The sequence below is a fragment of the Canis aureus genome, chromosome 2 (assembly GCF_053574225.1).
Source record: "Canis aureus isolate CA01 chromosome 2, VMU_Caureus_v.1.0, whole genome shotgun sequence".
In the NCBI taxonomy this organism is placed as follows: domain Eukaryota; kingdom Metazoa; phylum Chordata; class Mammalia; order Carnivora; family Canidae; genus Canis; species Canis aureus.
Genome location: NC_135612.1, coordinates 59,269,216 through 59,294,489, shown reverse-complemented (window position 1 = coordinate 59,294,489; position 25,274 = coordinate 59,269,216). Strand labels below are relative to the sequence as shown.

Genomic DNA, 25,274 nt, shown 5'->3' with positions numbered 1-25,274 from the left:
AATGGGCCTCCAATGAGTCCCCCGTGGCCACACAGTGACGGGGGTCGGGAGGAATGACACATGCAAACACAGGAGCTAATGACAAAGCAAGCCTCTGGGGGATGGCCTGGGGAAAGGCATGGCTGCAGCCCCACAGAGAGTCCCATAACTCATCTCTGACATGGATAGATGATGCCTCTCAAACACCACTTGCCCCGGACACTGAGCTGCCAAATTAATTGACAAGGGGTCTACCGAGGCAGCCACTGCAGAGCAGCAGCCCCGTCCCCAGAGGCCTGACCCAAGGAGCCACCATGCCCTGGGAGGCCAGAGTTCTTCCTGCCAGGCCAGGCCCTCACTGGTCACCGCGGAAGGTCCCACATATGTGACTAAGGACATGGGGTCTTGGGGACAGCTATGATCTGCTCCCTGCACACAGCAAGGTGCCAGAGCAGCTGCTGGAACTCGAATCTCCTCACCCCTCCCAGGTGGCCTCCCTTACTCTGTGGACCAGACCCTGCACCCCCAAGCCAGCCCCCAGCCCATTCCCCACCCTCTGAGCCAGCCCAGGGCCTGGCCTCCTCCCTCCGGACAGCCACTGAGGCAGGTCCAGAGCAAGTGTGGAACATGAAGTGCTGCTCAGAGCTGACCACTCCCCAACAGCCCAAGGACCTGCATGGGGGGCAGGGGGCTGCACACAGGGAATGAGGGTCCAATGCCTACCACCTCTGCTCCCCCATGGGGTCCATCAGCCCGCTTTTTGGGCCTTGGTTTGCCTTCAGGAAATGAACTGGTGACCCCAGAAGTTCCGATTACAGAGACTTTTGGGGGTCATGCCAACCCTCTCACAGGTGAGAAAACTGTCGCTCAGAAGCAGCTGAACCCAGATTAGAACCTTGGCCACATAGAGTATGCAAACCTCCACTAGGCCCCCCATGGGCACCACTCAGGCTTAGGAGGGCAGTAGGGGTTCCAGGGAATGAGGCTGGACAGACTTCCAGAGTCCAGGTCCAGCTCGGGGGGCAGGTCAGGGGGGCTCCAGAGTGGGTGGGCCCCCCAGCCATCATGCCTGGGCCCCCAGGAGAGATGTGGTGCTGCAGGGACCATGCAGCTTCCCCATCCCTGACGGCCCAGCCCACCTGCCAGCAGAACATGCTGAAGCCCCCGCAGGTCCCCCTCCATCTGTGCCCGTGGTCCCTCCTCACACCAGGCATTCCTTGGCCCCTCCTGTGGGTGTCACACCCCAGCCTGGTGCCAGCCTGGTCATCACAGAGATCTCAGGGCACTGGCCTCGGCCCTGCCCCACCTGCAGCACTTCTGGCAAGAGGCCCTGGCCTGTGTTATGGAGCCCAGAGCCCTTGCTAGGCACCCAGAACCCACTGGTTCATGATGGGAAACGTCTCACTCTAGCACAGCACTCTGCCTCCTGCCCTGCAGACTGGCTGTCTGTCTCCATTGCAGGACCTGTGGGAAAGCTGCAAAGGGAGCCGTTGAATGAGCTGGGCCTCCGGATTGCCCCATGGACCAGCGGGGCACACAGTGATACTGGGATTTTCAGGTGGTACGTAAGGGAGATGGGCCTGGTGTAGGGAGAACCTGAGGCCAGGCAGGTGGGGCCACACCAGGTGCCGGGGCCAGAATGCACGCTGGGGAGAGGACAACAGCCTGTATCCTAGGGTGCGCTGTGGTCGGAGGCTGCTCTGTCCCTGCATTTGGCTGTCCCCTTCTGCTGGCATGGCCCCTGTCCTATGGACCAGTGCTGCCCCCCCCAACCCTGCTATCACCCAAACACCTGTGTACGAGCCCATCCTGAGGCCAGAGCCCACAGCTGCCCCTCTGGCCTGCACTGCCCTGCAGAAGTCTGTGGAGAAGGCTCAGCACCTACCCTGGCCCAGCCCTGACTGCCTGGGTCAGAGACGCTTTCATCTGTGAGCTGTGGCCCGGGCGTGGTCCCCTCAACCCGAGCCCAATGCTGCCTCTCCTCTGCAGGTCTGAACCAGGCTGACCCCACGTCAGGGCTGAGTGAGCAAAGCTCATATCTGTAGGCGCGGGACACCCCCAGTAGCAACCAGCCCCCCAACTCGCATTGATGAGTTTCAGGGCACCCTCACCCACCCTGTACTGCCTGCCCACTGACCTCCCAGCCCTTCTTCTAACACCCCCTCGCCAGGGCTGAGCTAGGCCCAGTGCTGCCAGACTTTCCCCAGAGCCCTGTGATGGGGGTCCCAGAACTGCCCCTCAGGGACCCAGGGGGAACAGTCCCCATGACTTCTATCCCCCCTTGGCCGAGGCCACCCCGGGGTCGTGTGGGTGAGTGTGCAGTGGATTTCCAGGTAGGAAGACTGGCAGAGGTTCGCGGTGGGGTGGCTATCGCATGGGCCAAGCTGGCTGAAACCCATACAGGGACCTCGGGTGGGGCCAGGCTAAGAGGTGAGGCCAATAGTACATGGTGTGATGCACACAGACCGTCCTGGGCAACATGGGGCACATGAGGCGGTCCGGGCCGGAGCAGCTGAGGTGGGTCCTCGCTGGACAAGCCGACGAGGAGACCAGGGCCAGGGGAGGGCCCCCCAGGACAGGACAGGGCCCCTCCGGCTCAGAATCTCTAACGGTTTGGTGGGGCAGTTTGGGGAGCCGTGCCAGGAGGAAAGCCAGACCTCTGGCTGGAGACCCTGGCTCAGTCCTCGTCCCTGAGATCAGGGTGTGGGAGGGAGTGGTGCTGGGCAGCCAGGCTGTCCCTGATGCCCTTCACCATGGCGTCCGAGGCAGGATTCCTGGAGCTTAGGGCCTGGCACCAGCACCTGCTTGTCCTGGCGGGAGGTGAAGCCTGAGCAGCGGCAGGAAGGGGTGGCAGCTTCCGCTGGAAAGCTCTGGTGGTGACTTCTCCTCCCCAAGCCCCCAGGTGAGGCCATCTGGTCAGTTTTCCCTGCAGTGCTGCTCTCAATCCTCTGACTGCCCCCAACTCTGCCAATGGAAGCCCCTGCCTTCCCAGTGCTTTCACGGCCCCTCACGCCCACCCTGCTGTCACCATCCCCAGCTCTCCCCAGAGGACACTGCTTCCTGGCAGCCTCTGGGGTGGACCTTGCAGGGTGTGTTCACCCAATGCATGCAGGGCTGAGGCTGACAGCTCCAGAATGTGCTGGAACCGCTGGGGGGGTTGGCGCAGGCACACAACCAGACTCTGAAGGTCTTGGCGACCATGTAGTCTGCGACAGCAGGGCGGAAACCTGAAGCTGTCCCCAGGAGCTGCACCCATGCCACAGAAACTGGTATATGCTGTCAACCAGGTCTGGCCTTTCCCCTGTTACTGAACACTTACCAGCACACAGAGGGGGCCCTGCTTCTCCTTTGAGCCTCTCAGCACCAGGTGGACCCTCTCCACCCACTCAGCACGCCCACCTGGCCATCTCTGCTCCCAGCCCCAGCTATGCCACTGGCTCACTGCCCCTCACTTAAGTTCCCACCACCCTGGGGCCCAGCCTCCTCGGCAGGCACATCTGGGGGCTCTTTGTCCTCACCCTCCCTCAGGTGGCCTGTTCTCCTGGCCTGACTTTGCCAGCAATGCCCAGAGAGTCACAGTGCAGATGGCACAGCAGGACTTCTGTACTTCCCCAGAACAGGTGGGCGCCCACTGGGCCCATGACTCCGGCCCCAGGGTGGGAGAGTCCACTACTGCCTTATTCCTGTTGCCGAGGAGTGTAGGCACTGCAGGTGCTGGTGGCGGGGCTCCAGCCCTCCGGGGCAGCAAGGCACCCTGCACAGGGACACGCGGCCTGGCTGCTAGGCCCCACTCTGCCTCAGCCCTACTAGCTGCTCTCTCTGTGCCAACTTCTCTCTTCCACGTGGGGCTACAGAACTGCCAGGCCTCTGATGTTCGGGGGTCAAGGGGGCATCTCTGACCAGAAGACTGACCCTTGGGTAAGGGGGTCCAGAGTCCTGGCAGGAGTCTCCGGGAACTCCTTGGGAGCAGAGGCTCCATGGGATTCCCATGTGAATCCCCATGCAGGGGACAGTGGCAGCTTGTGGCAGGGGACAGGCCAGCAGCTGGTGAATCAAATCCAACAAAGCACAGCGGGATCTGCCCTGAATCACTGTTCAATGCAAGGAAGGGGCTCCAGCCCTCTAGCCAGGGGTGTGTAGAGCATGGGGAGACCTCAGCTGCCCTGGTCCTGCCCTCACCCCCTTGGGGGGGGTCTCTTTGCTAGCACCTGCAAGGCTCATGGTGGGGCACCCACAGGCCAGGGGGCTCCATCCTCCGCGCTATAGGCATGGTGGAGCTGCTACACTGCCAGGTGGTGCCTGTCTTGCCTCTGTCTCCTCGCCGGGAGGGGAGGGGGGTTGGGGAACAGCTGTGGTTCTCACCCTTGCCCCCCATCACAATCACCAGGCACGTTAAGACCAGGTTGCTGGGCCCACCCCCAGGTCTGCAGTGGAGCCCAAGAACTTTTCATTTGAACAAGCTTCCAGGTGACGCTGGGAACCACACTGAAACCACCAGCAGTTACGGTGATGGTATTTGACCCCATTTGCTAGGTGAGAGGTGTTAGGCTTGAGAGGCCCTCACTTGGGGTCCCGGAATGACCGGAGGGAGGGGGGCATTCCTGCCTCTGGGGTCTGGAGAGCTGAGCAGGGATCAGCCAAGTGACTGTGAGCAGGCAGTGACTGCCACCCTCTGGTCAGCAGCAGTCAAGCCCCAGGCTGCCGGCTCCCCTGCCTGCACCTCTGACCCCAAGACGGTGGCCCAAGGATCTAGTTGCAGGGTGGAAAGCCCTGTCCAGGGACTTCCCAGCTTAGCCTCCCTTGACCAGCTGGAGAAGGAGCGACAGGGTCCTGCCACTGGCCACAGCAGTCCTGCCCAACCTGCCCCTGCTCTGCCACAGGCGTTCAGGCGAGCTGGGAGCACTGGTGGATGATAACTACACCTTTACTTTCTTTGCCCTCCACCTAGGATGCAACGCTTCTGATGTTATGAGTGGAAGCAATGAGCCCCAGAAGTGCTAGCAGTTCCTGCGACTTTGTCCCGCACAAACCATAGATACTTCCCATCACTTTAGAGCCGCTGCAGATAATGTGAGAGAGTGTACGCTCCTTGCTACTCCTCAGTCACAGTTCTTCCACTTGCTTCAGGAATAAAGCAGCACTTATACTGTTCAACAAATATTTCCAGATCTTTTCTGATACAACCCATTTCTTTTGTAAACCTATGCACCTTATTTTATACATTTATATACGTTATGTTGAGAAAGGATTCTGCGACTTCATGAGATGCCAAAGGTGTCCACGGCCCCACAAATGCCACCCACCCTGTGTCACAGTACCATTGCTTAGGCTGTGCCAGTGACCCCATGGGTGATGCTCTGGCAGCACAGGGGTGAAAACGGCCACAACACATCTTTTTTAAATGAATGGAGTTCCAACACAATTATAAAATCACACAGCTGGAAAGTCTTTAGAAAGCCTTTATTTCAATGATTTCCAAACTTCTTGGCACAACTCACAGCAAGAAATAGATTTTCCTTTGCAGTGCATTGACTGCGTACACGAAATGGGTTGTTTATTCAACGTAGTTTTACCATACATGATGCACTCTTACATATTCTGTGCTATTTTTTCTTGATCTATTCTATGTGATTTTTGGGAAATGATTAATTGATTTTTTTCACAACCATAATGCCTGACATAAACTGAGTTAGTACCCAGCTTGCATCAATTGGAAATGAATAGTAGCAGATTTGTTTTATTTTATTTTTTTAATAGTAGCAGATTTAGAAGCAAGCAAACAGAAGGGTGAAAGCCTTAGTATTCTGACAACAGGGAAAAGACATTCAAGTGATCAGTGTGCTTTTAGAATAACCTAGAGGTGGGAATACCTGGGTGGCTCAGCGGTTTGGCGCCTGCCTTTGCTCCAGGGCGTGATCCTGGGGTCCCGGGATCAAGTCCCACATCGGGCTCCCTGCATGGAGCCTGCTTCTCTCTCTGCCTCTCCCTCTGTGTTTCTCATGAATAAATAAATAAAATCCTTAAAAGAAAAAAGAATAATCTAGAGGTGGGGGATTTCCAGTTAATGTGCAGAAAAGGAAAAAGTATTCACATAAGTTCAAATCATAAAAACTAAAATTCACTTACTTATATCTTTGGAGGCACTTTTGATGACCTCAATTTTAGCATTCTTGAGTGGGAGACTTCAAAAATGCTTCTTTATGTTCAAAACTACAAGTCAAAGTAAAGATGGTCCAATTATCTTGGTTTGGGAGTGGCCACATAATAATCAGTCTTTTTATATATATATATATAATCAGTCTATTTTCAAAAACCAGAGAAACCCACAAACTTTGCCAATAAAAAAAGGGGGGGCCAGATTGGCCCAAACTAAGGCACTGGTTGTGCAGAAGGGTGGGGGATTCTTCATGATTTCTCCGCTAAAAGCCAGTGCTTTACAGACTGTTGTGACCTTTCTGCACGTTAGGAACTGGTTCCCATGACTGCAGGGGGGATTTCTGTGGCTTTGACTCTGTGGGGTGTACCTGAACAGGGTCCACTCAGCATGTGGGTCAACGTGATGAGAACTGTCCCCAGTTTGAAGACGAGCTCACCTGGCCTAAAGGTATGATTTGTACATTCTTTCTTGGCTTTAGGAGCAAACATCCTGTGGTCAAATATATCCAGAATGGTTACAGCAATAGCCTGATTCTTAAGAGGCACCACATAAGATTTTGGTAATTTGGGATGTCTTGAAGCCTGCTCACTTTGACCCAAACTTCCTAAACTAGTGACATGCAGAGGATCCACTGGGGCCGGATGAAATTTCTGTGGCGCAGGAGTCATGCAAGGAATTCCTGAGGACCAGACAACCGACCCTGGGGGAACAGTGTGTGTTTCCAGCCAAGTTCTGGGCCACACACCCTCCTCAAAAAGCCTCCAAAGGTGAACTTTATGTTGTTGTATGAATAAACTGTTGTATGGCCTAACAGTTTCCTGGAATCGATGGTACACCTGCAGATGGTCCTAATGAACTAGACCCTATGAAGCTCTAACTTCCAGGGAAAAGAAGACTCGGGGAGACTTTGGGGCTCGCATCCACAGTGACCACACTTCACTTTCATCACCTTCTACCCCAGTTTTAATCAGGAGAGATGGCAATCTGTCCCTGGGGCTGACTGACGCAGGGCTGTCCGTTCAGGGGCTGCCCCCCAGACAGCCCGAGGCCCTGCATCTCCCTCTACCCCTGGAGGGGATACTGCTGTGGAGACCAGTGCCCCTCACCCCGCCTGTCTCCCTCTCCCAGGGGGGACACTGCTGCAGGGACCGGCAGCCCCCATCTCCTTGCACCCTGGGGGGCACTGAGGTGGGGTCAGGTGGCCCCCATCTCCCTCCGTGGGGGGTACAATGCTGCGGGGTCAGGTGACCCCGGGAGAGGATCGGGTGCTGCGAGGACCAGGTCAGCGCGGGTCCTGCTCTCCACCCCATTTGGTAGGTGAGAAGTGTTGAGCCCGAGAGGCCCTCGCTTGGGGTCCCGGAGTGACCTGGGGGCGGGGGAAATGCTGGTCACAACCTAGGAAATCTAGAGCTGTCGCACACACCGGCTGTGACCTTCAGTTTGAAAAACAAAACTACGTCACGGTCACGGCCGTTTCCTTCAGCAACTGGGCCTCAGAAGTGGTCAGGCGGAGGAGAAGCTCCGCGGACGCCCAGGATGCGGGAGCCGGGAGCCGGGAGCCCGGAGCCCAGGGCGGGCGCTGGGGGCAGCGCGGCCGCGCGGCGGTAGGGGGCGCTGCGGCGCGCGCCTGCGCCCTGGGGCGGGGGCGGGGCTGCCAGGTGCCCCGCCCCCCAGCTCATAGCTGCGCGACGCGGTCGCCGCGAGCCGCACGTCACAAGTGTGGCGGCTGTGCAGCCGGCAGGGCGGCGGTGAGTGGACGTGCCCGGCGGTTGGGGCTGGGGTGGGGGGTCTCCGGGGCAGCGGGGCCGGCAGCGGGGAAGCGAGGGTGCGCCGGGGGCTCCTGCGATGCCTCCGCCCTGGCGGCGTGTGGGTGCGCGGGGCCCGGGAGGACGTCCTGGAACGTTCTGTGCCGGCTGGAAGGGGCGCTTGTGCCTCTGCGGCAGGGGTGGCAGAGGGCCGTGCTCCGGGGCTCGGGCCGCGGAGTCCTCCCGCGAGCGAGCCTCCCGTCCCCGGGCGGCTGCAGGCAGCGGCCGGCCTCTGCTCACTGCCGGCCCCGTGGAGCGCGGGGTCAGCGACCTGAGGGACGGAGCCGGCATGGACCCGGGGAGGGGGCAGAGACGGCCCCGGGCCCCGAGGTGTGCACTCATCTGCTGCCGGTGCTGGGGCGGGGCGGGGGGCGGGGGGCTTCCGTGAGCCCTCTGGGGCGGTCACGGGGTGGACGTGGTAACGGGACCGCGGAGAGCCCGCGCCCGCTCGCCTTGCCTCCCCGCCCCGGGCAGGACCCTGCACTTGGGCCACAACGGACTTCACACGACACAGAGGAGGGTTAGTTAGAAACCTTCCTAGTGGCCTTAGTGGTTCCGTCTCCTCTGTCCCTGGATGGAATCAAGGGGGCACGAGTGTGGATGAGAAGAAAACCTGCATTTTGATGGAAATTTAGCATTTCCTCCAAGTTTGAAGGTAGGCAACAAACCCCAGTAGCAACAGCGTGACTTTGTCCGCAGTAGTAAATCATAGATACTCCCCAATCCTCGGATGTTGTGAAAGCTCATCAGACTCTGAAAGGACGGCGTTACCAGAAGTGCTGCTGGACCTTGTTGCCTGACCGGCTGATGAAGAGTCACATGTGCTGCGCTATCACAACTTTAATTTTCATATTTTGATAAAACTTTTTTAGGTGTGCAGTTCATCTTGGTTATTCTCAGATTCTGTGTTTGCAAGTTTGCCTACCCGCTATACTTGATTTGTCATCCCAGAATCCATACTTGGAGAGCTTTTGTGGTCTTTTGTGGACATGTGCAGGGTGGTGAAAAATTTGAGTCGCCTGCCATGATTTCAGCTATGGCTGAACAAGGTGACACTGCCTTCTTGCATTGACAAAGGTCCTTTTTTCAGTCTATTCAGTGTCATGATTTTTGCATTTTTGTGCTTTTTGTTGGCGACATCACCATTAAAATAGCCTCCAACACAGTGCAAAGTGGTAGGTTCCTCAGTGCCAGGCTGTGAGGTGTGTACAGAGAAGATGCGTGTGTTCAGTAAGCTTCTGTGAGGTTTGAATTAGGGTGCTGTTGGCAGTGAGTTCACTACTGAGGGATTAGCATAGGAACTTATGTATCGATCGGTTGACAAAAATGTTACAATCAGCTTGCAGGACCCTACCCAGTATTTCTTCTAGAAGCAGTGGGGTCAGTATTCACTAGTTTGGTGTTCCTAGTCCTTCCGAGAATGGGAGAGTCTCAAGCAACAAGCATTGAGTGTACTTGGTTCCCTTTGTAGTCCCCGTGCGTCTAAAAGCTCTGAGAAGGGGCTTTAGGCTTCACCAGGCTGCTAGAGGGTCCATACACACAGAATACAAAGAGTCCAAGAGTCCTTGCAGCCTGAGAAAATAAATAAGTCTATTTTTAGAGTGAGTCTGTGCTTAGCTGAGTCCTTTAAGATTTTGGGAGATGTGTGTCTGCAGCTGTGGACCTCATTCACATGCCTGTTGGCTCGAGTGGGCAGGATCTATGGTTTTATCTGAAGAGCAGCAAGCAGTGGAGACCAGTCCCTCTCTAGTCAGACTTGGCATGGGGCATATGTGAGTGGAGTCCCTGGGCTCCAAGGGGGAAGGAAGGTGGTAGCACCCAGCTGGGCTTGTGGAGGGGTCCTTGGGGCTGATCCACTGAAGAATGTCAGGGCCGCTCTGACAGAGGGTTGCCCTATCCCGTATCCGCCTCTGTCCTGATGACACCCCCATACTGAAGCCCTCATGTCTCCACAGAACTGTCTGGCCTGTAGCCTTCCTCCTTGGTTGAGGAAATGACCAACCAGGTAAGGCCTATGGGGACGGGAAGAATAACACTTGGTTCCTTTGGCAGGTGGAAGCCCAGGATGTGGTCTGGGTATGTAGTCAGGAAACTAGCATCTGCTCCTGCTCTGCTTTTAAAGTCCTGGGTGGATAAAATAAAGTGCTGGGTGACCCTGAGCCCAAATCACCAGACAGTTGGGGGCACTATAAGCTGCACAACACCAGCAGGAGGAGGATTTCACCTATCGAAATATTTCCACAGTTTCCAGAGGGATTGGGGAGAATTCATACTCAGGGGCACCCAGCTGGCTCGGTCACTAGAGCCTGCGACTCTTGATCTCAGGGTTGTGAGTTCAAGCCCCATGTTGGGCGTAGAGCGTCCTTAAAAAAAAAAAAAAAAAAATGTCTTCAAAAACAAGAAACAAAAATCAGAAATGGGGAAATTTTTATCATAAGATTAGGGACAATGATAACAGGTTAGGCAGACTATGTGGTTTTGTACAACTGCAAAAATTATGCTGGAACCCGGATGCAGAGTCTCCTGGTGATCATAGCTGGGAATGCACAGGATTTATCAGTCTCCTAGCAGTGGGTGAGGAGAGGACAGTTTCTGCAAGAACTGATTTTTTTCTGGTGTAGTAGTTGAGTCTGCATATCTGGCATGAGCAGGAATCAGGGAGCTTGCAAGGATGGGCAGGGTGAGGATGGCGGAGTAGCTTACAGTGGGGAATGTGTGGTCAACTGGGTCCGGGGGGGTGTTTTAGGGAGGGAGGGGATACCTCTGAAGTCTGACTGTTGGTTTAATGTGACATCTCTTCTTTTTTAGTACAGTATTCTCTTCAAACAAGAACAAGGTAAGCAGCCTCATCTGTGAGAATTGTTGTCCCTGGTGTTTGGAAGGCTGAACTGACATGCACAAGAGATGGCAGGGGCAGCTGAAAACACATATTTACAAGCAAACAGCAACAGAAGCCCCCAGACAACTAACTAGAAAGAAAAAGCAGGGGTCACAGAATAGACTGGGAAGCTGCAGTCTGAGGGAAGCTTTCCCACCTGAGAAAGATGAAGCTCTGAGCTTCTCAGTAGCCAGGGTGATGAAGGGGAACCTTAGAGCCTCTGAACATGTCTTGGCGCCTTTACGATGGTTCCCCCCTTCAGACCGTGACCCTTAGTAGAAGTGGAGGATGGGCTGGGTGCTGTGCAGCAGTAGCTGAGGTGGGATGGGAATGGGGAACAGTCAGTGTAGTCTGGGACACAGCTTGCCAGGACGCTGGGCTTCTCATGTGCCCCGTTTCTTCACCACACCTGGAAGAGCTGGGCAAAGCCGGGAGGAACCTGTGGAAAGGCATTGTAAAAGCTCTTCCACTCTAGGTAACTGATGTTTAGATAGGCTGAAGTTAAAGCCAAATGCATTCTTCAAGTTAGCTCAGATGGGTAACTAACTAGTCAGGCATGCCATCAACTACCTTCAACTACCTGGCATGCTGCTAATGCCTTCCAGGTGGCGAGCTAGCAGGCTAGACTCAGGTGGGCATTCTCACTGAGGCCACAGCCGTTCATGGCCCTGATACGTATTGGGAAGGTATTCCTCGATCATTGCTACAAGGCATGAATAAAGCCTCTGTGTGCACTTGCCACATCCCTGGACCTGCGCCAGGTCTGCAGACCTGACAGGGAAGGCCACCAGATATGCAGTTGGTGGACTTGGAATTTAAGCTGGACTTTAGTCAGCAGAGCTTGAGTTTAAATCCCAGTTCTGATGCTTCTTAGCTTTTGACTTTGAGTGAGTTACTGTGCTTCCCTAAGCCTCTGATTCCTTGTCTGTAGGATGAGGATATTAACCCTTCATAGGGTTGTTGTGGTTAATTGAGATAATATTATATAAAATTAACGTAGTTACTGATTGATGAAGCATAAGAGACATTTGTGTTGGAGAGCTCAAGCATCTTGATATTTGTTCTCAGACCTGTATTATTTGCACTTGAACTGCCTACTGGTTGCCAAGGATCCTTGAGGCACCAGTCTTACCAAGTTTAGGTCTTTGGAGGGTGAGGGGCTTCCCACTGGTTTCCCTGGTTCTAACCAGGTGACACAGGCAGGCAGTATGCTAAAGTGGAAAGGACATAGATGGCTCTGGTACTCCCTTCCTACCAGGTAAACCTGTGATTTGGGACAAGAGGCTTTTTCAGAATGTCCAGTGTTCGTGTGTCCCTCTGCAGTTCTGACAGAAACTGATGGGAAAGCACTTGGCAAGACAGTTAAAGCAGGTGGCTGTGAGCTTAGAGTTGTCAGAGCAGCATTTCTGCTTCCTTTCAGCCTGTGCGGTTTAGACATTGCAGGAAGACTTAAATGAAGTGCTTTCTAATTCTAGCCCATGATGATGCCATTTGGTCGGTTGCCTGGGGGACAAACAAGAAAGAAAACTCTGAGACGGTGGTTACGGGGTCCCTGGATGACCTGGTGAAAGTCTGGAAGTGGTGAGTGCCCTCTCCCCTTATGGCTTTGGAAATTGGGGTTCACAGTTTTGCTTCTGGACTCCCAAGGTGCAATCAGGAGAGTCGTGTTTCCTAGGCAAGAAAGCAGTAGCAGTCTGATGGTATAAAAAGGCAGCCTACGTTTTCCCCTTATTCAATGTTAAGGCCTATACTTTAAGAAAAAAAAAAAAGTCCCACAGTTAAAACTTGGCTTCCCTTGGTGTTTCATGCCCATGGGTTCCACTCCAAGTCTGCATTTTACAGACTATTGGTAATGGGAGGGGGCAGGTCATGGGGGCCTAGAATTTTAGGCGCTGGTACAGCCTGTTGTGCAAAAACCCATTTTTCTGTCCCCCACTGCAGGTGTGATGAGAGGCTGGACCTACAGTGGAGTCTAGAGGGACATCAACTGGGCGTGGTGTCTGTGGACATCAGCCATACGCTGCCCATCGCTGCATCCAGTTCTCTTGACGCTCATATTCGTCTCTGGGACTTGGATAATGGCAAACAGATAAAATCTATAGATGCAGGACCAGGTAAGAGCTTTACTTGCCAGGAAGATAATAGACACAACCCCTTTCCACACCTGTAGTTCAGAAGTTTTTGGATTTGAGGGGCTAATTAACATGGGTGCATGAACTGTATGTTACGTAATAGCTTTGGGAGGAGTGCCCTCCAAGCATTAATGTCTCAGCAACTAAACAGTGTTTCTACATCCGTTAGGTCAGGTTTTACTGCCAAGTAAATTTTAGTGCTAAGCCTATTAAAAACCTCAGAGTTTTCAGAGGTTTTAGATTTTAGAATTGTCGATTTGGAGCTGTGGATTTGGATGGTCCGGAGGTTCTGGGTTTGCCATAGTCTGATTTGACATGCAATGGCTAATAGAAGTCTTCAGTATAAAGTATTGTGTTGTCTTAAATCTGTATCATGGTAACCTCTATGAATTATGATTACAGTGCCCGATTCCCAGCATTTGACATGAAACTGCTAGAATAACATTTCTTTTTTTAAAATACCATAGGACAGCATAATCTTGTCCATCAGCATTGATAAATATCTGGGGGAAAGGAATTAATGGTTTCAGTGGATGGTTTAACTTGGAACAACCACACGACATCTCAGAATTCCTTGTAGCCTTCAGTCTGCTTGTAAATGACTGCATAGCATTCACGACCAGAGGCTATCTGGCCAGAATGGGTCATGACCCCCAGAGAGCATAGAGCTACTTGCCTCTCTGGTACACCCTTCGAGGGTTGGCTACAGAAAAGTTACTTCAGTGTTTCCTGAACATAATTCCCTTGATTGGAGCCCCAGGTGGACTTGCCTCCCAGTGGTTATGCTCAGTAGCCAATACAGGCTGTCTTTATATTGTAAAGAATAATAGTCCCACAGTTTATAGGGAAGCTAGATTATTTGGGGACTGAGTGCATTTCCCCTCAGAAGCAATAGTTCATGTTTATGGTACTTACCGCTGGAGCTTTTCTAAAGAATACGCATGCCCAGACCCTGAGCAATCATCAGGGTGTGTGGGCTGGATATGTATTTGGAAAAAGCTACTCAGACACTGACTTCCCAGGTGATTGTCTTTGCCTGTATTCTTACCTGCTGACATCGCTCATGGAGGACTTGAGGCCCCAGACCAGCCCCCAAAGCCTATGAAGACAAAGAGCCCCGGAGAGGAGGAGGAGGCAGATCTGTCACTGCCTTTTTACCTTGGGCACCAAAGCCTTCCCCAGACCTGTGATGCTGAGGGCAGTGAGCTGATCTTGTGGTCCTGGGTGCGCTGCACTTGGAGAGATGAGTACTGGCTTGGTTTCAAGGGAGAGGATGAGTCTGTACGCAGCTTGCCTTCCCTGACACCCAGTGCCCTAAACAATTGGGTGTCGGTTCTGTGTGTGTCAAGTGCTTGTGGAAAGGTTCCTGTTGGGAAAGAAACAAGGTCCAGAGATTCGTCAAGGGGTTAGATTTACTTTCTCTTTGGACAGGAATCTGGTTGTGGCACAGCAGGTACTTGGGTAGTAAAAGCAGGTGCTGCTGTTAATAGCTAAAGAGCAACTGAGCCATGCAAAGGCTCACTCTGCTCATGAGTGTGGGGACAACACATACGTTGTGCCTGTTTTGAAAATACATGGAGGATGTGGACCACCACAAATAACAGGGAAAAGGGAAAGAGAAAATCCCTGATCCCGGGGAATGTAAGGATGTGGATGGCAGTGAGGACATAGGCGAGGGCCTCATGAACAAGGCAGCTGTGCTCCCTGCACTGGACACTTGGGATAGGCATCCGCGCCCTCAGACAGGCAGGACCCCCATGAGTAAGGAGCTGCTCCCAGTGATGAGGTGGAGCTTAGTGATTATGATAGATACCTTTTGTGCAGAAATTATAGGCTTAGAATGTGGGAACAAAAATCCCTTCAATTTTGAGCATCAGGATATTTGATGCTAAAAATTTTATATCGTAAACCAGCTAACAGGGAAATATAAAAATATTTAGAAATATTTTATTAAACTGAAAGGAATTCAAAGCAGATTTTCTAGTAACCATTATTTCTGTAAACAGCTAAATTATGGGGATCCCTGGGTTGCTCAGCGGTTTAGCGCCTGCCTTTGGCCCAGGGCACGATCCTGGAGACACAGGATCGGGTCCCACATTGGGTTCCTGGCATGGAGCCTGCTTCTTCCTCTGCCTGTGTCTCTGCCTCCCTCTCTCTCTCTCTCTCTCTCTCTCTGTCTATCATGAATAAATAAATAAACCTTTAATAAATAAATAAACAGCTAAATTACAATAGGAATAAGTAAGCATAATCTTGTTAGAATAAATTCTAGTTATTTATTAGTAAAGAGATTAAAAACAGCTATTTGAGAGATTGATTATAAAAGCTTTTTCAGATCTTGGTTAATTGGGCATTCTCATGGGATGCCTGGGTGGCTTAGCAGTTGAGCACCTGCCTTTGGCTCAGGGCGTGATCCTGCAGTCCCCAGATCGAGTCCTGCATCGGGCTCCCTGCATGGGGCTTCTGCCTCTGTCTATGCCTCTGCCTTTCTGTCTGTGTCTTTCATGAATAAATAAATCTTTTTTTAAAAAAATTGAGCATTCTTGAAGTTAATTTCCTTTTAAAAATGAACATTTCGTGAGAAAAGTGATAGAACTAAATTATTACCCCTTTGAATATGTGTGTTGAAATTTGCAAGAGATTTTTGTTTTATTTATGTATTTATTTATTCGGGGGGGTGGCGGGCAGAGACACAGGCAGAGGGAGAAGCAGGCTCCATGCAGGGAGCCTGACGTGGGACTTGATCCCAGGTCCTCAGGATCACACCCTAGGCTGCAGGCGGCCCTAAACCACTGCGCCACCAGGGCTACCCGAGATTTTTGTTTTAAAAAACCTTGGGGATAGGGGATCCTTGGGTGGCTCGGCGATTTAGCGCCTGCCTTCGGCCCAGGGCGTGATCCTAGAGTACCGGGATCCAGTCCCACATTAGACTCCCTGCATGAAGCCTGCTTCTCCCTCTGCCTGTGTCTCTGCCTGCCTCTCTGTCTCACTCGCTCGCGCTCTCTCTCTCTGTCTCTCTCTCTCGAGTAAATAAATAAACTCTTAAAAAAAGAAAACAAAACCATGGGAGATGGTGCTGAGCCCTCTGTGCTGGGACCTGCCATCTGCCATGTGTCAGCTCACAGCAGCCTCTTCTCAGTCCTGTGGGCTGGGAAGGGCCTGCTGTATGTGAGATCTTCCCAGGAATGAGGACAGAGACTTGGGAGGGAGCCTTTCTCTGCTTTCCCTTTGATCTGACAAGCACTGTTGTGTCAGGGCAGGGTGGCAAGACTTGGGGTGTGTTCCTCTACAAGAGTGCATGTGGATAAAGGGACAGGCAGACAGTGAGCAACTAGATAGCAACTGGCCTCCAACCCCTGACCCCAAAGGCCCCTAGAGGTCTTTGGGATGGCCTCTGAAGTGGTTCTGAGTAGCTCAGAAAATAAATGCTAGACTACCACCAGTGGCATGTTCCCAGATAGAAATCATCACTTGCCCCTACCCCAGGGGAGTCCAGAGGACGACCCTCCCCCCCCCAAATCCAGCTGAGGAAGTAGTGTGATGCACAAATCACACTGGAATAGAGCTCTTGAAATGAACTAAGCTGAATGGTGTAACTTAGAAACTAGGTGGTTTTTCTAAAAGCAGCAGTGCCTCTTTCCAGTCCTTGTTAATTTGTGGTAAATACTTTGTCATATTCTAGTTTAACAGAAGAGTATTTGTGGTAGGACATCTTGATTTAGTTATAGCTTTTTTTTTTTTTTTTTTAAGGTTTTATTTATTTAATCCATGAGAGACTCAGAGAGAGAGGCAGAGACATAGGCAGAGGCAGAAGCAGGCTCCATGCAGGAAGCCCGATGTGGGACTCGATCCTGAGACCCTGTATCATGCCCTGAGCCAGAGGCAGATGCTCAACCGCCAAGCCACCCAGGCGTCCCTAGTTATAGCTTTATTGAGATAAGCTCTCACTTGTATAATTGCAATGTAAAGGTAGCCCTCTGTGTTTGGTTCTGTGAGTCTTAGTAAATCTCTGGGGTTGTATGGTCACCACTGCAGTTCCAGGCCTTAGAGAATACCCTTGTGTCCATGTAGAGTCAGTCTCCTCCACCTTCAGCCTCAGGCAGCCACTGATATGCTCCTCATTTCTGTAGTTTTGCCTTTCTGAAAAATGTTGTGTAGGTGGAATTGTATTGTCTTCTACGTCTTCGTTCTTTCTGTAGCATCACATTTGCAAGGTTCCTCCACATTGTAGCATGTATCAGCAGTTCCTTATTTTGTTCTTGCACCAACCACTTGATGGACATGTGGATGCTTTCCAAATTTTTACTATGTAAAAACTATAGTGCTATGAACATCTGTGCACAAGTCTTTGTGTGAATATGTGTTTTCATTTCTCCTGGGTTAGATACCCAGGAGTGGAATTGCAGGATATTCTGGTAAGTTTGTTTTCATTTAAGAAACTGTCAGACTGTTAAAACAGTCCCATTTACAATTGCATCATAACCAGTAAGATACCTATGAATTTTCCTAACCAAAAAGGTAAAGGATCTGTACTCTGAAAACTATAAAACACTGATGAAAGAAATTGAGAGGATGCAAAGATGGAAAAACATCCCATGCTCATGAATTGGAAGAATAAAATTGTTAAAATGTCTGTGATACCCAGAGAATCTACACATTCAATGCAATCCCTATCAAAATATGAACAGCATTTTTCACAGATTTAGAACAAACAATCCTAAAATTGTAAAATTTGTTTGGAAACACAAAAGACCCCAAAAAGCCAAAGCAACCTTGAAAAAGCAAAGCAAAACCAGAGTCCTCACGATTCCAAACTTCAAGCCATATTACAAAGCTGTAATCATCAAGACTATATGGTCCTGGCACAAAAACAGACACATAGATCAATGGAACAGAATAGAGAAATGGACCCTCAACTCTTTGATCAATATTCGACAAAGCAGGAAAGAATATCCAATGGAAAAAAGTCTCTTCAGTAAATGGTGTGGGAAAATTGGACAGCCACATGTAGAAAAATGAAACCGGACCATTTTCTTACACCACAAAGATAAACTCAAAATGGTTGAAAGACCTAAATGTGAGACAAAAATCCTAGAGAACACAGGCAACAACCTTTGTGACATTGGCAGTAGCACCTTCTTACTAGACACATTTATGAATGTAAAGGAAACAGAAGCAAAATTGAACTCTTGGGACTTCATGAAGATAAAAAGGTTTGCACAGCAAAGGAAACCGTCACCAAAACTAAAAGACAACCTACAGAATGGGAGAAGATACATGCAAATGACATCTCAGATAAAGGGCTGGTATCCCAGATCTATAAAGAACTTCTAAAATTCGGGATCCCTGGGTGGCGCAGCGGTTTGGCGCCTGCCTTTGGCCCAGGGCGCAATCCTGGAGACCCGGGATCGAATCCCATATCAGGCTCCCGGTGCATGGAGCCTGCTTCTCCCTCTGCCTGTGTCTCTGCCTCTCTCTCTCTCTCTGTGACTATCATAAGTAAATAAATAAAAATTAAAAAAATAATAATAAAAAATAAAACTCAATACCCAAAAAACAATCCAGTTACAAAATGGGCAGAAGACATGAACAGGTATTTCTCCAAAGACATACAGATGGCCAACAGACACATGAAAAAATGCTCCACATCACTTGCTATCAGGGAAACACAAATCAAAACCACCATGAGGTACCACTATACACCAGAGAGAATAGCTAAAATTAACAAGACAGGAAACATGTTGTCAAGGATGTGCAGAAAGGGGAACCCTCTTACACTATTGGTGGGACTGCAACCTGGTGCAGCCACTCTGGAAAACAGTGTGGAAGTTCCTCAAGAAGTTAAAAATAGCGATACCCAATGGCTCAGCAATTGCATTACTGGGTATTTACCCCAAAGATACAGATGTAGTGAAATGCTGGGACAACTGCACCCCAAAGTTCATAGCAGCAATGTCCACAATAGCCAAACTGGAAGGAGCCAAGATGTTCTTCGACAGATGGAATTAATAAAGAAGATGTGGTCTATATATACAATGGAATATTACTCAGCCATCAGAAAGGATGAACATCTACCATTTACATTGTTGTGGATGGAACTGGAGGGTATTATGCTGAGTGAAATGAGTCAGTCAGAGAAAGACAATTACCATATGGTTTCACTCATGTGGAATTTAAGAAACAAAGCAAACGAACAAGAAGAGAAAAAGAAACACAAACCAAGAAACAAACTGAACCGCAGAGGACACACTGCTGGTCACCAGCGGGGGGTGTGGGGGTGTGGTGGGGGCACCTCTGTGCACAGGTGATAGGGGTAAAGGAGGCTACGTATCCTGATGAGTGCCAAATGATTAACATTTTTTTAAAGATCTTATTTATTTATTCATGAGAGACAGAGAAACAGAGGGAGAAGCAGGCTCCATGCAGGGAGCCTGATGTGGGACTTGATCCTGGGACCCTGGGATCACACCCTGAGCCAAAGGTGCGCTCAACCGCTGAGCCACCCAGGTGTCCCGGTGATTAACATTTTTAAAAAGAAAACTGTTTAACTGTTCTTCAGAATGGCTGCACCATTTTATGTTTCCACCAGTACATGAGGATTTTGGTTTCTTCACATCCTTGTTAACAGTTGGTATTATCTTATTTTTATCAAAAATTTTAAAAGCCCATAAACTAAATTGGTAAAGAATTAGCAACTTCACGCATAGGTTTTTGAATCAGGACATTGTTTCTAATTTTTAAAAACTGTATCTTTTGGCAAAATTGTAAAAGTTTTAAAACTTAAGGTCACACTTTTTCTCACCGTATTTTTTTCCTTCTTTTTTTCTGTTCAGTGGATGCCTGGACTTTGGCCTTTTCTCCTGATTCCCAGTATCTGGCCACAGGAACTCATGTGGGGAAAGTGAACATTTTTGGTGTGGAAAGTGGGAAAAAGGAATATTCTCTGGACACGAGAGGAAAATTCATTCTTAGTATTGCATATGTAAGGAACCCTTGCTCTCTCTTCTCTCCCCAACTCTACTTTATGCGCTTGCAGCTTGTGACCGCCGCTGTCTGGCTGGCACAGCCTGTAGTAGCAGCTCTGCTTGTGTTTGGTGGGGACGGCTTAGCCCCGCAGAGTCTCAGATGTCCTCCGAATGTTCTCTGCACAGAGCCCTGATGGGAAGTATCTGGCCAGTGGAGCCATAGATGGGATCATCAATATTTTTGATATTGCAACTGGAAAACTTCTGCACACGCTGGAAGGTATGGCTCATTTTGTTTTGTGTAAAGTGGGTTATCAGATCACCAAGGAGGAATTAGTCTTTTATTAAAATGCTACTAAATGACAAATGAGTTTTACATTTGCAAAAGAGTGATCTCGGTTGGAAATCTGAAATGCCTCCAGGTCCTAGTTTGGTCGTCCAGTAGAACCTGGACGTGCTTGTTCTGGTGAACACTCACTTGTTTATGTGTCCGTGTATCTCAGTCATGTGAGTGTTTCCTTTCTGTCCTGTTTGGTTCTGCAGAACGTTGTGATTAAGAACGACTTTTTGTCAAAAACCTGAAGGTGGATGAATGCACAGTACCTGTGCCCTGCCCTGCGGCTTCACAGCATGGTTGGGAGGGAGGCTTCTACTCTGCTCTTCCTACTAGTTGCAATTCTGACCAAGCAAATACGGGGCCTGCTTAGTTTACCATTTACCATACAATACGGGATGCAGTAGGAGACAGCATCCTGTAGCCCATCCGTATGGATCAGCATGTATATTTCCTCGTTTGTCCGTGTCGATAGCAGACCAGCCATGTATGCTGAGGTCAAGCTGATGAGGGAAGGAACCCAGGAGAAATGGCTCCAGGAGGAGGGGCCTGTGTTATGTGGATATTTCTGGAACACTAGCAGGAGAGCCTGTGCAGTCCCTCCCCACCCTCTGACAGAAGCAGTGCGGCTCAGTGACTGTGGTCATTAAAAGGGACACTCACTGTCAGTGGGGAACCTGTGATTTGCCAGATTGACAGGGGCCTTTGTGAATTTCAGGCCATGCTATGCCTATCCGTTCCCTGACATTCTCCCCGGATTCTCAGCTCCTGGTCACTGCATCAGATGATGGCTACATCAAGATCTATGATGTGTAAGTTATCATGGAGACTCGAGGCTTCTCACCCAGTATCAGTGCCCTTCCTGTATCCCACTGCTTGAAGGAGTCCTGGGCCCAGGGGGGGCTTGTGTGCAGGGCCCTGGGCTTTGCTCCCAGGTCAGTACTCCTGACCTTGAACTTAGAATGTCACAGGCTGCCTGCTAGGATCAGGCACTTCCTGCCTGTTTCCAGCTATCCTGTCTCTTGTGGAGCTCATGGATTTTCACTTCCTTCAGGTAAGTAAGGTGTGTACAGATAAGGAGGTGGAACCACTGGTGGTCACTGGTGCAGAGTTATGGCAGAACCACAAACATCCAGTCTGCACTCTTCTGCCTCTCCCGGGACTGTTAGTGGTTTGACTGCAGGTGTAGGAGTGAGTTGAGTGATCATTCTCCTCAGGTCACAGCTCTCTTGTAAGCCTGTGCGCTGCCCATATCTTCAGGGTTCCCCACTGTTCTTTTCCACCCTCAGGCATCCCTTGGAGGGTGTTTGTGTCCTTGATGCTTGGACTCAGCAATGTGGTCTATGTGCCTCTGGCTCATGGCCTCCGAATATGGTAGTCTGGTGCCATGGGTGCACAGGACATACTGGTCCGTGCCCCAGCAGTGAGTGGGTGCCACAACCCTGACCACCTGTGTGCCCTCATGTGGGCTCGTGAGGGTTTTCTGGGGGGTTTGCACCGGGGTGGAGGAACATGGAGGACAAAATGTCAGCAAGGTGGCAGAAGTGCAGGTTCTGAACAAGAGCTGGAGAGGGAGTTCAGGCTCCAGAGGGACTAGTGACTAGTCTCCCCTAAGTGCAGAGCAGGAGCCTCTCCTTGGACCCCGCCCCTCCCCCCCCAAGGTCTGTTCTGTGCGGCTGCAGCCTGTTCTCCCATGTAGGACCTCGCCACGCTGCATTCAGGCCTCAGGATTGTTCTCCTGCCTTTGCTGATTGCATTTCACTTTTCTGAAAGTGAAAAATGGCTTTTGTAATTAGACCCGTCTTGTTCTTGGTTTGATTAAAATGGTCTGTCCATGCCACATCTGTCCTAAAGCGTGAATATGAGCAGCTCCGTTGGACAGGAGGCACTGGCTCCCTGGTGGAAGGGGTGCCGGCTGTGCGGGCAGGGACACCCTGCTACTGTCCTCAGGCAGCCAGCCCCCCTGCTAGTTTCTTCTCCTGTGGTTCTTCTCCTTCTTGATTTTGGGCTATGAAGCTCTCAGCTTGCTGTGGGTCCTACTCTGTTATGGGGGGAAATTCAGACATTTTGTGCTAATGCTCCTGTAAAAATTTGTATCATTTCCATTTTGTTTGAAACTTTCCCATTTCAGACAACATGCCAATTTGGCTGGCACGCTGAGTGGCCATGCATCATGGGTGCTGAATGTTGCATTTTGTCCTGACGACACCCACTTTGTGTCCAGGTACTTATGATTCTTAGCCATTTCTTAAATGCTGGGGAAATGAAGACTGTCCTTTGTGAGTTGCCTTAAAATTTGAAGATGGTCCGACCCTTTTTCATTCAGGTAGACTGTTTTCTACATTGATTTTGTGAGTGGTTGCCTGAGTTGTGAAGGTAGTTGTCCTAGCTGGAACAAAGGTGGATTCTTAGAATAGTTCAATTTTTAGTTTTTCCTTATAAATCTAGGCTTCCACATGCAGTTGCTGTAGGGATACCTGTGTTCCAACAGTATCTCAAAATACATAAATCGGTGTACAAGTGGTGTTTCAGGGCCAGGGCAGCCCACACGGTAAAGAAAGGAGATGGCCGGCTTACTAGCATTGCACAGAGGTTACGGCAGCCTCTTTGTTGGGAGGCTTTCACAGGCCCCCTCCAACCTGGAACAGGCACACGTGTCTGAGGCTCCTGTGGGGCTCAGGCAAGCCACGGTGCACACAGCTAGGCAGAATAGGGGAGCGAAGGATGGTGGGGTTTCTGGTCACATTCCTTCCAACCTAAACCCAGAATACAAACTGTTTTGAAACTGATATTCCCTTTTTTACACAGTTCATCTGATAAAAGTGTGAAAGTTTGGGATGTTGGAACAAGAACCTGTGTTCACACCTTCTTCGATCACCAGGATCAGGTACAGCAAACTTCACATTCACGTTCCTTTATCTTTGGTTAGACCTGCAGATGTGCTAGCCTTACCTGACTACTGCTGACACCTGTCCCCTCTCCTGACCTGCTGCTTGATCTGCTTGAGTGTCCATCAGCCAGTGTCCTGCACACATTGAATGGGCTGGCGGCTAGGTAGGCCATGAGACGTGATGTCCCTTTGAGGGCCAGGGAACACGGCACCAGCCACGCAGCCGTTTGGTGCCTTTGGAAAGTGCAGGGTGCCCAGGGCATGCCGGGAGCACTTCTCCATGTGCAGCCACTGCATGTGTGCCACCGCTGGCCCAGGAAGGGCCTTCCTTAGAAGTGCCCATTTCTCACACACACAGCTCTTGTCATTTTTGGAGCTGGCCATAGAAGTGTTTTTTTTCAACATACTTAAAGCCATAAATTCTTAACAGGTTGTTTGGCTTTAGTGACATTAATAACTTTTTACTTCGCTTTTTTTTTTTTTAAGATTTTATTTATTCATGAGAGAGAGAGAGAGACAGAGACACAGGCAGAGAGAGAAGCAGGCTCCATGCAGGGAGCCCGATGTGGGACTCGATCCCAGGACTCCAGGATCACACCCTGAGTCAAAGGCAGACACTCAACCACTGAGCCACCCGGCATCCCTTTGCTTCACTTTTTAAATGAGGCGGTGACTCTGTTCTCCCAGGGTACTTTTTGTCTTTGCCCGTGTGGATGTGAAAGGAAAAGGTGGTCTGATGTAGTGCCTCTGCATCAGGAATCCCTGGGGCTCTTCCATTCATTAGGTCTGGCACGGGGCCTGGGCTTCTGCATGTGTAACCAGCACCAGGAGGGGCACATGCTGCTGGTCCCAACCACTTTGAGTAGCAAGTTTCAGGAAGCTAGTCACTTTTAAAAATGCCCATGGCAGTAAAAAGTTGACTTTTAATATATTTTTAATGTTTTTATGAAGATCCCAGGTTTTTTATCGTATTTTTGTTTTTCAAGTAATGTATATGTACACCCAATATTGGGGCTCAAACTCATGACCCCAAGATTAGGAGTCATATGTTCTACCAACTGAGCCAACCAGCAGCCCCGATGACCTCTTTGGAATGCAGCTTGAAGTGAATATAATTGTTTATGCTTCTTTACATCTAATGTGAAATAATGACTGCTAATGAAGTCGAGGGGATTTAATCTTGATATTTCACCTCTGGACTTCAACATTTCATATGCGAGTAAATCTGGCTGCACGTGGCTCAGAGTATGATGCGGTCTCAGGAGTGTTTGGGTGGAAGTAAGGCTGTCGGCCTAACAGGTGCAAGCACTGGACTCAGGGCTGGAACCCCCACTCAGAGTCAGTTTTGTCAGGAAAGAGATATGACCGTTGACTTAACATAGCAAGTAAAACCAGGGCTCCTTGATGCCTACTGGTCCAGCTGTGAGAACAGACAGGCTCCAGAGGCTCTGATAACAGAGACTCGTGGGCTGGGCATGGGGGCACAGGAGTGAGGTGAGGAGCAGTTTTTCCCCGTAGGCAGTACCCCCAGGGCAGTTGTGGGCCTTCTTTCTGGAAACACAAATGAGAGCCCGCACCAGTCCTATGGGTACCAGCTTCATGGCATAAGGTCACTCCCCAGATCCTGAAACTCTGGAAAGGTTTGTAGATATCCTGATTTGGGTTTAGAAATGACACTGTGGAATATGGGAGGGGAGGGATGATAAATCATAGCAATGCAAGGTGCCTGGTTAAGGGAAAGCCCTGGAGTGTACTGGCTCAGAAAGCACCAGAACATCCCCGTCTCACTGTTTTTCTAGATTCAGTATAGTGAGAATAGAGAAGGATGTTTGCTCGTGAAGAATGAAAGCATGAGAACTTTGCTTTCTCTTTTTCTTTGATGTACAGGTCTGGGGAGTAAAATACAATGGAAATGGCTCAAAGATTGTGTCCGTGGGCGATGACCAGGAAATCCACGTCTATGATTGCCCCGTGTAAACACCAGTCTCGCAGGCTGGTGTGCAGGTCATGACATTCCGTACCTCTCTAGCTTTAACAAAACAGAGTGTTTATTGGAACAGAAGCTTAAATTTTGTAGATATGGTATCTGTTCATACTTTAACATAAAGTGTTCATAACACAAACACTGCGTTCT

The 25,274-nt window shown here is 50.4% G+C and overlaps 1 protein-coding gene across 1 annotated transcript; it reads left to right on the top strand.

Annotated features, from left to right (window-relative positions):
* The first annotated feature begins 9,896 nt into the window (after positions 1-9,896).
* Positions 9,897-25,263, top strand: SKIC8 (SKI8 subunit of superkiller complex). The gene is made up of 10 exons (XM_077874799.1): positions 9,897-9,946; positions 10,750-10,777; positions 12,295-12,400; positions 12,761-12,933; positions 19,785-19,933; positions 20,103-20,196; positions 20,969-21,062; positions 22,382-22,474; positions 23,059-23,137; positions 25,028-25,263. Exons 1-10 carry the CDS (start codon positions 9,935-9,937, stop codon positions 25,115-25,117), a joined length of 918 nt encoding a protein of 305 aa, XP_077730925.1. The 5' UTR covers positions 9,897-9,934; the 3' UTR covers positions 25,118-25,263.
* Positions 25,264-25,274: the final 11 nt, after the last annotated feature.

Excerpts from the sequence above, each read along its gene's own strand:
- SKIC8 (XM_077874799.1), top strand. Across the intron at positions 12,401-12,760 it reads CTGGTGAAAGTCTGGAAGTG|GTGTGATGAGAGGCTGGACC; the intron begins GTGAGTGCCCTC and ends CCCCCACTGCAG. Across the intron at positions 12,934-19,784 it reads ATCTATAGATGCAGGACCAG|TGGATGCCTGGACTTTGGCC; the intron begins GTAAGAGCTTTA and ends TTTTCTGTTCAG.